Below are 15404 nucleotides of genomic sequence, written 5' to 3'. Positions count from 1 at the left end.
TTTAGAGAATAGACCTTTTTAACTATTATATACATTTTTAACTATATAATAACCTTCTATAATAGAACTCCAACATCAAAATTAAGAAAAGAGACAGTAATAGTATTCGGGGGCAATGCTGTAACAGTCTTTTGTCCAAGTTCACTCAAGTGAAAGGCAGTGAACTCCAAAATCAACTTTAAACTTTTTTTTAACTTCCCCAAACAAGTTCTGTTATATGTAAACAAAGAATGTTTTCCGCCTAAAAACATTTAACACTTTTTTTATTAAACTAATTCGTTGCGATCTTGACTAAATGGTTGACTAAATTTTCTATTTGTTTGCACATAGAACGGGTGTGGTAGTGACCTAAAATTCTTTCTGGTATTGATTTGAAGGTACGCTTATACACGACAATGTCGTACCTTGCAATACCAATGTATTTTCAGAGATATATAAATATGTGCAAAAGCAAACAGTCAATCAAACATAACACAAGGATTGGATTGTTTCCTTTGACTACTTTAGATTCGGATATTCACCATGGTCGCTAAGGTAATACTTTCTTGAGTAATATACAAAATATTAATTTTTTTCGGTGAATTTAAGTATTAAATTTATCGTTAATACTACTAATGCAGTTGACAATATAACTCGTAATTGTAAAATTTATTAAGGAATCTGTCTTAATACCTGGTTCCAAATAAATATAGGAAATCTCTAAACAAAACAATGTAAAAGAATTTTTAATTCTTAATACATATCATTTTCTAAAATAAGATAAAATGTAAAATTTGCATGTGCATAACATAACTGCGAAATTCCAAGATGCCTTGAAACAGTTTTACTGAAGTTCTTTATTTCAGCCCCTGAAACTGAAATTTTTGTTATTAATGAAATTTTAAACAAGAAGTACTTCTTAATTAAAAGTTTTTGAAGAAATTTCAATGGATTAATTTCTGTTTAATTCAGATGGTAATAATAGTGATAAGCAAATCTGCTAAGGAACAGCTTCTAAATTCTTCTTAAGCCCACCAGCGGCCGAGCGGTAAAGCCGCTGAACACTGGTAGTTCGGTCCAGAGGTACGAGTTCCTCGAACGGGTTCTGCATGGGAGTTCCTATGGTTTTCCTCATGTGTATCATGTATAGGAGCCACTTTTCCTTGAAGTTATCCCTCCCTTTCGGCAGATAGCCCTCGAGGCTTTGCCGTAACCACATAAACCAAACCAAACCAAAATGCTTCTTATATCGTAACTACCATACCCAAACAAGTGATTTACATTTTTCGCTTGTAATTTACATGTATTGTACCTTACCTTTAAAATCATTTTTCTGGAAACGCCGGTTTCCTGTATTCTGGTTTTTGGAGTGAAGCAGACCAAATTCCATTTCTGCTCACCTCAATATGTTACCAATCGGAACAGTGGTAGCATTTCAACACACAACTTATCTTGTTTGTCTCACATATCACGATAGCTCATTTTTAACTTTGAATTTAAATAGAAAAAGGCAAAAACTAAGCTGAAATATTTTTCCTGTTGCTTTTTAATACTTCACGTGAATTTAAATTTGCATTTTCCTCAATATAACTATCTGAAAGATTTGTCATAATTTATTGAAGTTCTTTTAACTACAATACGTTTTTGAAAAAGCAACATTCAGCTGACGGTGCATAAATGATTTGCCAATAGTCTTTTGCTATAGAAACTTATAAATTTAGAGAAATATGTAATACCTCTTTGGAAATGATATTTGGAAAACAAATGCACTTGGAAATGAATCGTGATCTGGCATGTTATTGCTGTGTGGAGTTTCTTAACTTTTTCTGATATTTTGAAGTATAAACTGGATTGTTTCTTTGTATAATTTCTTTAGCTCTAGTTTGACTATTTCCATTAGAGCAAACGATAACTATACTCCTTGTTATTACAGTCTGATTATCTTTAATAAAACTAGCAACAATATGAAGTTACTGTGATTCGAACCTCATTAATACTATTACTATGCGTTGAAAAAGTAAAATTACGTATCGACTGCAAGCTAAAGAAATTACCTAAAAAAGCTTATTTAGATATCCAATTGAATTTTCAATTATCTTCCTCTATTTTATTGCTTTCTTTCCCGTTTCTAGACATTTTTTCATTTGATGAATGAATCGCTATAGCTGAAAGCTGATTTTTGCCCAATTATTTTCATATTTAATTTTTAAAACTTAATTATTAAGCAATATCATGCTTTATTGCCATTAATACACACCAGAAACTCATAATAATACTGTTCTAGAGGTATTCTTTTACCAGCCTCCGTAGCTAAGTGGCCCACTAGCGGCTGAGTAGTAAAATCGCTGGACACTGGTAGTTTTCACACCTGGAGCCGCTCAACCGGTATAGTGGTTAGCGTATGCCGAAGCGACTGTGCTTAGCGACTGCCGTGCCGAAGGGCCCGGAGAAGGCATGTATCTTTGTAAATGTATAGTGTTGGTGCGGCATGGAGGCACTCTAAATATGCGGCGAGCCGAAGATCCTCTCGTGTGGTTGGTGGAAGAGGAGAGGGGTAGGAGACCCTCGGACCCATCCCCCCCGGGGTGCTCTCCATCAAAATTGGGGGCGGAGTGAGCTAAATCGCACTGTCACCTGAATGGGGCTCAAGGCTGTTGCCAACGGCAGGCATATTCCAGCGCTCCTTGCCACGAGGAATTTCGTGGGAACTTCGTGGCAACAACAACAACAACACTTCCAACCTGGGCTCGAATTAAGGCGAAACTGCTGGCCATTGGGGGTTTTTGTGTTTTTCCCCATGTCCAACGCGTATGCTAGCTGGTATCCCTTAGAAAGTAATCCACAAAAGCATCCCTCTTCTTAGGCAAATAGCACCATTGTGCTTTGCCATAATTCATTAAACCGTAGATTAAGAGGGTAGGGGGTTTACAGACGTAACTAATATAATGATTAGAAGATCAATGCAATACTCTGAACCTCACTGAAATAAATATATTGCAAAATTGTTCTTATGAATGATAACAACGAGATTATTTAGCATATGCAAAATGCTGTTGAAGTAAATCATGTTTGCAGTTCTGCATCGTTGTTAAAAATGGGTGAATAGCCATTTTGCAAACTTTGTAGAAAGTTGAACTAAATTTTCATTACGTGTTTGAGGTATGTATATAGAAATTAAAAAATACTTTTTTCCTCCTGTAATGAAATTGAGGATTTGGATGAGAATGATGCTATAATCTCAAATTTAATTACTTCGGACATTTACCTTTTACCTGTTAAGGTGAGGAATTATTTTAATTCCTCTTTATTCAATAACTGAAATTTGTAAATGCGTTTGCTTATTAATTTTATTTTAATCCACCTATTTTTAAAATTAATTAATATTATAAAATAAGATAAAGTATGTCTGAGTGCAAATTTTAAGTGTCTCATTGCATTGACAATTATGTAATAGATAAAATCAAGTTCGAAATTTTACCTAACGCTGGTTTTAATAGAGTTATGCTAATGAAGGTTTATTACGTCATTTTATTCAAATTTTGTAACTATTTGGACGGTTATGTGAAACTTCACAATTCGATTATATATGCGAACTTATTAATACTAAAGATAGGATTGAACTTTTGAATAGTATGATATTATAAATTCACTGTTCTAATTGTCTGAGTGTTTTTAATAGGGAAATATTCTGCTAATAAAATACGCTCCTTCGACATTTATAAAAGACTAAAAAATTAAATACCAGAACAAGCTACCCTAGAGTCTAATATCTTTTGTTTTTTAAAGTCGATGTGTTTGATTTTTAATTAAGAGACATAAATAGTTCACTCATATATTAAATATCTTATTATAAACTTTCTTTTCAGTTTCTTCTTATAGCTGCTCTCTGTGGCCTGGTTTTTACAAATCCTCATCATGGTGTAAGTTAAATTAACGTATTTTCTTAAACATTTACCTTCTCTTGGTGTAAAGTTATGTTTCTTGAACAATCTACTTTTGCTTTTTAGGAAAGGTAGATTGTTCAAAATAATCATAGCTAATAAATAGTGACACAATGATAGCTAATAAAACAAAAATAGTGTCCTAAAGAAAATAGTGGTGGCTTATAAATCTAAACAGAATTATTGGAAGTAAAAATATTACATTCAATATGATATTTTTGAGAACCAGGATGATAAATAACATTCTTCTTTGTAGATAAAAAGCAGCCGTGAAAAATATTAAAAGGTCATTGTATTTGAAATACAAAACACACAAAAATTAGATTTGACGTTTCAGTATAAGATCATTCAACTAAAATGCAATTTTTGTTCTTTGTAGCCGGTGGCCGTTCATATTAAAATCGATTTCGATTGCGTTTATTTACTATACCTCGAATTTAAAATGCAGAGTTTCGTATCATGCATTACCATTTCAAGGGTAAAAAATTAATTAAAGGGAGTCTTCCTGCATTTGTTAATTTTAACAAGCTCTGATTAGAATATATGATATTAACTCAAAAATTCAAAATTTAATATTAATCAAAAACTGCATTTAGTATGTGAGAGCTTATTTGTGAAGTTACGTTCCATACTTAATTTTAGATGACTTGTTATGTAAATGTAGAAATTAAAATCCCCGGTTTTGTATTAAAATGAAATTTCAACTAGTCATGATTTGTAAAGTAATGTAATATACGTGTGTGTTGCAACTTTCTTGGCCGATAGTAATCGGCCTCATGGTTAACGCAGCACATCCAACACAGGTTAAAACAAAAATGCATTTAAAAATATCAAATCAAAATTCCCAATATTGTTCTTTTGTCATTTATAAAGTTCATCAAATCCTTTTCAAATCAAAGCTCTTTCCTGCGGCAATAGAATTTCTTTATGCTACCATGTTTTTCCATAACCTGACGCAATAATACGCAGTCTTCAACGAAATGTAGTGCATTTTTTCAGCACTACAAAACTTTCAAAGACATTATCATTATCGTATTTTTAGAAACTTCAAAGTTCAACAAATATTCTTTCCTTTTTCTTAAAATATTCCATTTCTCTTTCCATCAGTCATAATAGAAATTCTTGATTTTACCAATAATAATTCTTTTTGATGCCTGAATATCGAACGCATCCCTAGCGTTACCCATAGCAGCCCTTTTGGCCAGTATGTCGGCTCTCTCATGTAGTTTGTAAAGTGTATTTTACTACTTCGCATGAGATTTTTACTCGAAAACCTACCCGGGTAAACATCATGCAACGCTATAAACTTTCAACTGTTTGCTTCGATAAAATAATTCATCACTTATATAGTGCAAAGTAAAAACTGGTAAATTCAAATTATAAAAAACTTAGGATAATTATAATCTAATTTATAACTGAAAAACAACGCTGAAATTATGCCATAGTAATAAAAATATGCCATAATATTAAGCTGCGGAGCTTAACACTAGTTTTGCCTGCTGATTCATTTAATTAATAATTAATAATTATTTGTGGACTTTATCTAAGCAATTTACTTCAGTGATTCTTCACTAGAAAAGCAGTAGTTAGACGAAAATGGTGGTGAAATAATAGAATTTAAATGCAAGACGAGGTCAGACGAGTCTGACGTTCTCGTAACATGTAACCTTAAGAGAAGGTTTAAAATATCTAAATCAATAAAAATACTTTAAAAACTTATTATTATTTTTTATTGTTTCAGCACCATGATCATCACCACCATCCCCATCCTTATCACTTTGGGTATGACATTAAAGACCATCATGGATCACAGTACAGAAAGGAGCACGGTAACGGCCATGGTCATGTAGAGGGAAGCTATGGATTCACAGACCACAGAGGAGTTCATCGCGAAGTTCACTACGTAGCTGATCATCATGGATTCCGAGCTCATGTCAAAACTAACGAACCAGGAACGGCTAGCCACGATCCCGCTCATGTTCATTTGCACTCTAGTGCTCATCATTATCACCATGACCATCATGGCCATCATCATCATGGTGACCATCATCACGGCCATCATCACCACGGTCATCATCACCATGGACATCATCATCATGGATACCATCATCATGGACATCATCATTAAACAATTACGAAAAAAGATTTCTATAATTACGTTTAAATGAAAACTAGGATTCATAGTTTCATTTTAAATTTTGAGTGCTGTTGTTTAATTGTGTGTTAGAAGTAACAAAATGCGCTTTGGGATACCGTGGGTTTTCTTGTTATTGTGTGAGTTGCTAAATTATTTCGTTTTATCAAAAAGAAATGAATTGCTACTAATTCTTGTCTCTTTTAAATGTTTATGGGATTTTTTAATGTGCTGGGGAATTTTTTGTTCTCCCAAAAATTTGGTTGCGATACAGTAATTGTATCAAGATCAAATAACATTTATTTATGTATGTACATAATTTTTGCGATTTACTCTGGTGTTGCAATTTCAGTTGTCTTCTCAGATACATTCTGTGATTCTGATGTTTAGATGCGAGCACTTTTATGCAGATTATGTAAGGATCAATGTATATTTTTATGCAGCTGACATCTTCTTTACTAATTTATAAATATGTTTTAACTGTGTATTTTCCGTAGTTTAATTCTGTATTGAACTTCTCATTTGAAAAGGGGACATACTTTGCTTTATCTAATTTTCAATTCTTTGATTCATTTAACCTCTTTGGGGTAGGGCATGACTTGAATGGTGAATGCTTTGGTCAACTCCTTTTTGACAACTGTTTTTGAGAAAACTTAATAACATTTGTATTGCTGGTTTCAGTCTGTGATATATTCAATAAATTTTTAAAAATATAAACTGATGCTTTTTCTGTATTTATTTCAAGTAAACTTTATTTACTTTATGAAGTCACTAATATATAACCGCATAAAATCTCAAGCTATAGTTGTATTTATTATTGATGTAAGATTTTCAGTACAATGTGAACATATAAATACCAAGCAAACATAAAATGCTGTAAATCCAAACTTACTTGATTACTAGAGAAGGTATTAACACATATTTACAACGATGTCAAAGACGTTTAATTGATGTTTAAACTGTAAATATATGCTATTTAAATGTTCCATTTGATGGCTTTTTCTTTCTGGATTGTCGTCACGCGTTCCACGATAAATGAGCATTTTGTAAAATTTTGTGACGTATTGCTTTTAATTGCTCTTTTAACTACTTACTAGTGTCTATCAGTTGTAATAAGTAAGCTATTGTCCTATTCTGAAAAATGCCTGGCAGTGGTGTGCACCAGAGGGGGGGGGGAGGGTGCAGTTCTCTAGATAGTTCGTATATGCGGTCTATACCATTTTTGTCAATGACGATGTCGGGGTGCCCCATATACTTGTTACTGTAACTGCGATAAGTAAGCACTTAGAAAAAAAAATTCTTTTCATTTATCCAAAAGCATAATAGCTTATAAAAAAGATATGCCTTTTGACTTTGCAGGAATATATTGAACATGTGTACATACAGTACCTGTAGCACGTTTTCTTTTATATTCAAGGAATGTTACTGTAGCTTCTGAAATATGGTTGCTAGCTTTGTCTTACTGCAAGTTTTACTATTTGAAAGTGGTTGAAATAAGTAAACGGGATTTTATATCCGATATAAAACATTTTTCTGATAGTAGGATGAGATGATTTTACCATTTTTTTAATTTTTATTTCCCACTGTAAGAGTGGTCTGAAACAATCATAAACACATCACAAGAAATTTTTTACCATTTTACAGAAGACTTATAAATACATTTCGTTTTCAATAAAAGCCGCAAGGTATTTTTTATTTATCCACTGCTAGATAGTGCTCACGCAAGTGCTAACAACATTTAATTTGCGCTAACCCATATGCCAAGACAAAAGCCGCTAAAATTTCTCTTTTTCAATTTTTTTTAAGATCCAGATTCTTTTTAATTATTTTGTTTATTGTTGCTATAGCTGTATTTAAAGACTTCATAAATTATTTTTGAATTTTAGGATTTTCTATTATCACCAAACTCACCAGCACTTTAGAAATACTACGTTATTTTTCAGGAATCGTTTGGAGATCAAGAAAAATTAAAATGTGAAGATTTAAACTTAGATTATAGAACAATAAGCAAATTAATTTTTAATTACAGTTTGAGAAAATTAGCCTTTAACTCCAATTAATAATCTTATCAAAGTTATTGCTCACAAAATCCCATTAATCACCTATATTATTACCACCAATGGAATAATCTTTTGTAATCGCATTAATCAATTTCTTCCATACAATTTCTTTTTTTATTTCATATCGAGTCTTATGATTGTTATTAGACCCACATTTTTAAAATGTAAAAAATTGTAGACGTGTACTCTATTTACATAAAATACATATTCTTTAAATGATTTTATTTTAGAATTTCATTTTAAATTGTTCTACAAATCATTGCCATCTACAGCATTGAAACAAAGAATAATTAAATTAAACCATTTTGATGCTTCCTAATGTTTTAAGATACTGAATTAGTATTTTTGATGTTATCAGTTTATAAATTTTGTGAATAAACATTCCAGCAAAGTTAAAAAAAAAAAAAAAAAAAAAATTGGAACTTTGTTTACAACTTTTAGCAGTACCAGTTTCTACACGTGAAGATATCTGGAGAGGAAGCATTTGGATACTTTCAGTAATTTACATTCTAAATATCACAGAGAATATAAAAAAATTGTACAGCTACATTTACCGCTCTGTAAACGCGAACATTTACTACATGACTGTGTCCACGGCACACATATTTGCCTTTTCTAATATAAGATATTGATTAGTATTAAATGCTGTACTTAGATAAATCTTTCAATCAGCACCTGTCCATGTGTAATAAATTTTCTTTGATTACTATGCATATTCTTTCTTCAGAACTATAAACGTTGTGAAAACTTTGTGATTTTATTGAAGCAAAATAAGAATACTCTGATACGATTTTTCGTTTAAGGTAAATAAAAGTATGTTGAAGTATATTTTAATGTTTAAATCTTTCTATATCTCAAATAAAAATTTCCAAATACTTCTGATAATGAGATCGTTTTTGATTTCGTTCGTACGCCACTGCTAAGAGCCGCCACTGACGGGAAAGTGGTTAATGACTCTCACTGCCGTACCGAAGCGCCCGTGTTCAAATCCTGAACAGACCATGGATGTAAAGTGTCTATCTCTTAACAGCAGAAGGTAACAGTGTCCGAATATTAGATTCCATCATAATAAAGTGATCACCGCTTTTGCACTTCGTGGTGGCGAAAGCTTGAAATGGCTGGTGCCCGCCATTAAAACAAAAACTTCTTTGCTCAGGCAAAATAATTTGCAGTTAACAATTTCCAGGTTTTGAATATTTTTCATTACTTTTTGCTAAATTTAGGATATACACAATGTAGACAAAGAAATAGAAAAAAAAAAACATATATTCTTTAGATAATAAGCTTGTAAAAAACACAATAAAATGAATCTATTGATTTAGTGTCGATATGTCTTTATTTAAGCGACTGAAAGAGAAAACTTCAATCATTTTGATCTCTTTCCGATAACAGTTAGCCAACAGAGCGTAAAAACAGAAAAGAAATATCATTAGAAATTCAGCAATACCTTCACTGTTCATCCATGCTTAACGTAGCCACGCAAAGCGGGATTACCTTTCATTTAATACTGAAACGACACATTTTCAACAAATATATTAACTCAGAGTAATTTACTTTTTTTAAATGGAAACCTTCTATAAATTCTTCAAACATTTAGAATGTTTCCATTTCAAGTATTCTTGAAGCAATATTGTAACAGATTCATGCAAGTACACTAAAAATGAGGTGACTGAAAATTTTCTCATTAATTTGGCGATCAAGATAAAGAAAACGGGAATGTAAGAAAATGCTTTGAAGAGATTGAATAAATTTAACTAGAAATTAAATTATTTTATATTATTTTTTATAAAATTTGCAAACATATTTCATCACTTGCGACAAAAAAAAATAAACGCTCATCCTCGTTCATAACGCATAATTGTACGTAAGTGGCTCAAATGAAAACATTGCAAGTGCAATAAAATTCCGAAACATTATACGATTGCTTGGTGATTCGGGAAGACGGGACAGGAATAAATCTACGAGACACCAAGACTTCACCGCATGGCGATACAAACACTGTCCCGTGATGCTACTCATCCAATGAAGCCTCCTACAAAGGCTCCGTGCAAACATTTCAAACACTTTTTATTAATTAGAAAAATTTGTATACTAATATAAAGGATTTTTCAGAATTATTGCTCACAAGTATCTTGCTCTTGTTCTGAAACGGATTTTACAATATTGTTAATTTTGGATTATTTATGATATATCTTCAAAACTGGAATTCGTTTGTTGTTTGTCTAACGCTGTAATGCGCTTGGCATAAGAAGGTAATGCTCTTGGGCATAAGCAGAAATAGAGTTGGGGCGATTATCTTTCTTCGCAAACACAGTTGGTTAAGGAACAAATATTTCTCTCCTAGTCATAATTGGGGAATTGTCCCTGTCCAGGTATTCGACCTGGATATGGATTGGAATATGGAAACATCCAGGTCGTTTGTAGTTTGTTCTAATGCTGTAATGTTCTTGTGTTAGTGGGCATGAGATGAAGAAGAGTTGTGGCGATTATCTTTCTCCGCAAACACAGTCGGTTGAGGAACAGATATTTCTCTCCTGGTAATAAGTGGGGAATTGACCATGTCCAGGTATGATTTGATTTCAAACGGGGTTATTGAGACATCTTTTCCAGTTTACGTCGTTTGATTAGTTCATATGTCCTCCTGCCTAGGTGAGAATTCCATTCGTTCTACGAGATTTGATTCACTTCTGTGCTTCATTTTTAGGTATGACTTAGGCCATTTTAAGTTCATATTTTCGGAATCGAGAGTAGCAGCTGCATCTTTAGCAAGAGAGGTCGGCGTCATCATTTCATTTCGTTTCTTGCGTGTGCTTCCGAAATTTTAATTTGGCTAAGTCTTTGAGAAGATGAGAATTTTTGTGCTACTGGAGAAAGGTGTCTAAAGTTCGCTACTGCATGTATTGAAGAAAGAGAATTTGACTGAATTGCGATCAGATGCATTTGCTAGTACTAATAGAAATTTCTATTGCAGTTTCAATTGCTAAAATTTAGGCTAGAAAAACCTATAACTGTATTTTTTAGACAAAGGCGTCTTTTTCAGGTATTTTTAATTCAATAAGAGAATTATGATCTAAAGAAGTCAATATGATAGTCGAACGCTGAAGAAGCAAGAAACGTCAGTGCAAAGCTAGTCTGAATGTGGCCATGCTCCAAGTTAGAGCAGCGATTTATGATGAATTTTTCGAGTAGTAAAAGCAAAGTGTAGTATGTTCGAGTAGTGAAAGTATGTGTAAGTAATTGAAATATATTTCAGGATGAAAGTGTGGTACAACGATACGTGTGTATATCCGCAGTAAATGTGCGAGTGGTGTAGAAAGATTACAAGTGGGATCGCTTCTGTGGAGGACGCTCCACAACCGGGCTAAGCACACCCGTACTGACGAACAAAAACATAGCGCAATAAACGAGTTTGTGAAGGAAAATATGTGTATTATAGAGAAGGAAATAGCCAACAGTTTGAATATAAGCGTTCGTGCTGCGATTCAATAAAATAGGGACGAAATGGATGCCTAATCAGTTGACTGCTGAATCGACAGACCATCGCTTAACCTATGAAGAACTTTTACATTGTTTCCAGACCCAAAGCGTTGGATTTCCCGAAAGAATTGTTACAGGAAAGATGAAACCTGGGTGCATTATCACCAATTTGTGAAAGAATCGCATGTTTTAATACATATATGTGTGTTTAATGTTAAGCTCTTCAGCCAACACTTTAAAGTACATTTAAGATTTTGCTTAGTACATTAGAAAAGTGTTGGCGTGTAGGGAGTCTTGTGAGGTCTAGTATGTCACATTTAACAATGTTAGATGTTGTGTAGCGGTAGTTGTGTTCGAGGTAACAGAACATAAGTAGCCTAAGTACATTTCAGAAAAATTTATGGATAGCTCGGGAGAAACAGAAGTTTAAGTATGAATGAAAGTGTATGAGGGCCAAGTGAGGAAATAAAGGAGTAATTGTAAGGAAGACGGAAATCTTTGTAAAATCCAGTACTAATGTTGTTTCCTTCCAGATATGGAAGGACCAAGAGTAAAAGCAGCACAATAACTTATGGATTAAAAGAAGAAGTTGATGTTTGTCGAGAAACAGATGAAAATTGTAAAATTTTGTAAAATTTTATAGTTTAATCTAGCTTTATATTTGCTGTAAAGTTGGTCCCAAGAACAGAAGTTTAAAGTGAATCTGGTTAATGAAAGACTTAGAAGTGTATAGTTTAACGTTAGAAAGTTTTTAGACTTTAAAGTCTTAAACAAGGTAGTTTAAAGACCGTTTGGCTTTCGACTATTTAAAGTCTGGTCGGGAGTTATGTAAGGATTATGTTAATTTCATTAACAGTTAACTTTTGAGTTAAACTTCCTTTCCTATCACTTCTTAATTTCAACTTACCACTTCCTTTCCTATCACTTCTTAATTTCAACTTACCACATCCTTTCCTATCACTTCTTAATTTCAACTTACCACTTTCGGCCAGAACGTAGTTTTAGAATCACGTCGGAATGCTAATGAGCAAGAGCGGTATTTAACCGCGAAGTTCTACTGTCTTAGTGAGAGAGATTTCAGATATTCTGGCTACCTTCTTAGGCTACCCTCTCGTAAGCTATTATTACGCTCGTGGTATTTTAGCCCTTGATAGCTTCGCAGTCAATTAACATTAAGGGGCCAACTCGGTTAGAATAGATAGCTTCGGCTGTATCTCTTTAGTTAAGATTAGTTTAATTTGATTCTTAGTATCTTAAGTTTAAGCCCAAGTGTCGGCTTTATTGTACAACTCCAAGACGGAGTTCTGTTAAATATTATTTGAATAATAAAGGGTCTTGTAACCCTTTCGAAGTTAACTTTTTGTCTCACGAACTCAAGCGATTATTCGCTTACTAGTTTTTAAGATTCTTCACTTTTAACTGTAACTTAAAATTACACAGTAGAGAATCCTACAACCGCACCACATAAAACACTAAATGACTCGAAAGAGGAGTTCATCTCTAAACTCATCTCGGAAGAGGAGTTCATCTCTGAACTCACACAATAAAATATTTACGTTGTCAAGTGAATCAAGATGCGCAACAAAAGTTCTATGATTGATACAAAGCACGGTATCCTGACCTTCAGAACTCCTGTTTTAATAAAGAATATAAATGGTGGGTATTTGTGGTACCTTGTAATGTCATATATTACAAACTAACTGCGATGTTGCCAATGCCAGAGTTCGGACCATTTGAATATATTCTATCGTGGATACCCTGTATGTACTCTATGCTCGGTAGGGGTCAATGATAAGGAAAAGGTGACAGGATGTTTCTAGATTCTGTCCCAATTGTAAATATGAGAATCAAAATCAAATCGTCAAAGTAACTCACAAAAGTTCTTATGCAGAAGCTGAATGAATAATAGTAGAATTCAGTCGCAACAGAATCAATTCTAAGTCATTAAAAATACTAAATAAATATTTCTCAAATAGACATTTTTATATAGAAAGAAGCACCTCCTGGACACATATGACAAAATCTTTCCTCGAATGGAAAAAAAGAAACAAAAATTACTAAAACAGTACGGAACAAAATAAGAAAAAAATCTAGCAGAAACACCAAGAAATTAGATTGTCAGTGTACTCAAACATCAGTTCGAAAGGTACAGATTCAGCGATAGGACGGACTGAAATTCCTGATGCATTTCCATTCATCTCTAACAAAAATGCAGCACATATGAATTAATTAGTCAAACCGGCTCCTATAATCTCTTGGATGTATTGTCACGGTTTCAACTAATGTCTTGTTCACATAAAAGACTTAATCAAAGTGCACCGTTATCTGCTTTGCAACTCAGGAAATGCCAATGAAATCTCAACAAAAACTAAAATTCAGAGTTTTATAGGGGAAAAGATAAGCTCTGAAGTGAGTGTGTTAATGATGCGAGGTCTCCTTACCTCACTTGGCTGTCCTTCAAAAGTTTTTCCTCTTTCAACCTTTCTTATATGAATCTGTACATATACGGATACGAAAGCTGATTTCAGTCCATTTCATACATTTGATTTCTAACTAACACATTAAGCAGCAGAATTTACTTAGTTTAATAGATGAACTGTCTGTTCTCCTTATATTTATGGATGCTTTCAGGCCACAGTCCTCTTTAGATAAGTAAAGATGAAAACTCACACAATAATCAAATCGACCGAATGATAAATGAGCATTATCTTTGCCTCTTTAATAACGGAAGGCCAACTTTACTTCTACCAACCTAGAACTGCATTTCACAAAATAAATTTCAACATCTGTTCATCTTTTCTGCTTCCACTTTGCAAATGAAGTTCGAAATGAGTTGAATAACAGCTATCTTCCGATTTTTGTTACTTTTGCAGATAAGGTGACAGTGTGACAGTTCCCATTTGTGGACTTCTCCGTCCCATACTGGATAAAGCAGATTGGAAGCTTTCCTTCTTCTACACACAATTTTCTCCTTTCTCTTTTTCTTCTCAAAACTGAATGAAGAAATGGTGAACAATATGCTTTCATAAAATACAGTGTAAATTTTAACCTAGGTTATTATTCAGGCAGTTAGTCATTTTCATCAACAAGATTACAAGAAGTATCTTAAACCGTGGTGGGAAAGACAGTGCCAAGTCTATAAAAGAAAGCTTATATGTTGGAGGAGAGATTTCTGTTATCCACCTTTGTCTTGTTTTATAACTTTAAATGCACGAAATATACTACTTTAGAGTCAGAGGCACTCATAGATATCCTATGCGTTAAACTATTTTTGTGTCTACCCCAGACAAAACGACGATAGGAAATCGTAAGGAAAGCAACTGGAATGTATAAAAATCACTCCCTTCTATTTTGGAAAAAAATGCTGAATGATTAGCATCACAGAAAAGACTGTAAATAAAATAGATGAGAATTTTGCTTGAGCTACTGCTCTTCTTAGAAAGTTCCTATCGTGTTCAAATATCCCATTTCGGAGCCTAATAATTGGGATTTTGCATATCTGAATTATAAATAAATCAATGAAAAATAAATAGCTCTTGATCAAATATTGAAGCAATTAGCTATGATATGATAAGGCATTTTTCCTTAAGTCGCTAAATGACTTTCTTACCCTTTTCATTAAAGTGTGGAAAGAAAATGCTTTTTCCAGTACTTGGAAGAAAGCAAACATTGTTCCAAATCTCTAAGCCCGGCAGAGACCCATAAGCTACCTCAAACTGCCGGCCAATCGCACTTACGAATTGCATTTGTAAACTATTTGAAAAAACTGGTAAATTACCGCCTGTATCGCGTGTATATAATATTGAGAAAAAT

The 15404-nt window shown here is 33.2% G+C and overlaps 1 protein-coding gene across 1 annotated transcript; it reads left to right on the top strand.

Annotated features, from left to right (window-relative positions):
* The first annotated feature begins 451 nt into the window (after positions 1-451).
* Positions 452-9484, top strand: LOC118185212 (cuticle protein 16.8-like). The gene is made up of 3 exons (XM_035355036.2): positions 452-534; positions 3846-3899; positions 5662-9484. Exons 1-3 carry the CDS (start codon positions 523-525, stop codon positions 6046-6048), a joined length of 453 nt encoding a protein of 150 aa, XP_035210927.1. The 5' UTR covers positions 452-522; the 3' UTR covers positions 6049-9484.
* Positions 9485-15404: the final 5920 nt, after the last annotated feature.

Source organism: Stegodyphus dumicola, chromosome 5, assembly GCF_044657685.1.
Source record: "Stegodyphus dumicola isolate Sdum_Otavi_A_Nest chromosome 5, ASM4465768v1".
In the NCBI taxonomy this organism is placed as follows: Eukaryota; Metazoa; Arthropoda; class Arachnida; order Araneae; family Eresidae; genus Stegodyphus; species Stegodyphus dumicola.
Note: the sequence above shows the minus strand (reverse complement) of the source record. Positions and strands in the feature narration are given on the sequence as shown.

Bases quoted from the DNA above. Each gene is read 5' to 3' on its own strand.
- LOC118185212 (XM_035355036.2), top strand. The intron at 3,900-5,661 runs GTAAGTTAAATT...TTATTGTTTCAG, and splicing joins TTACAAATCCTCATCATGGT to CACCATGATCATCACCACCA.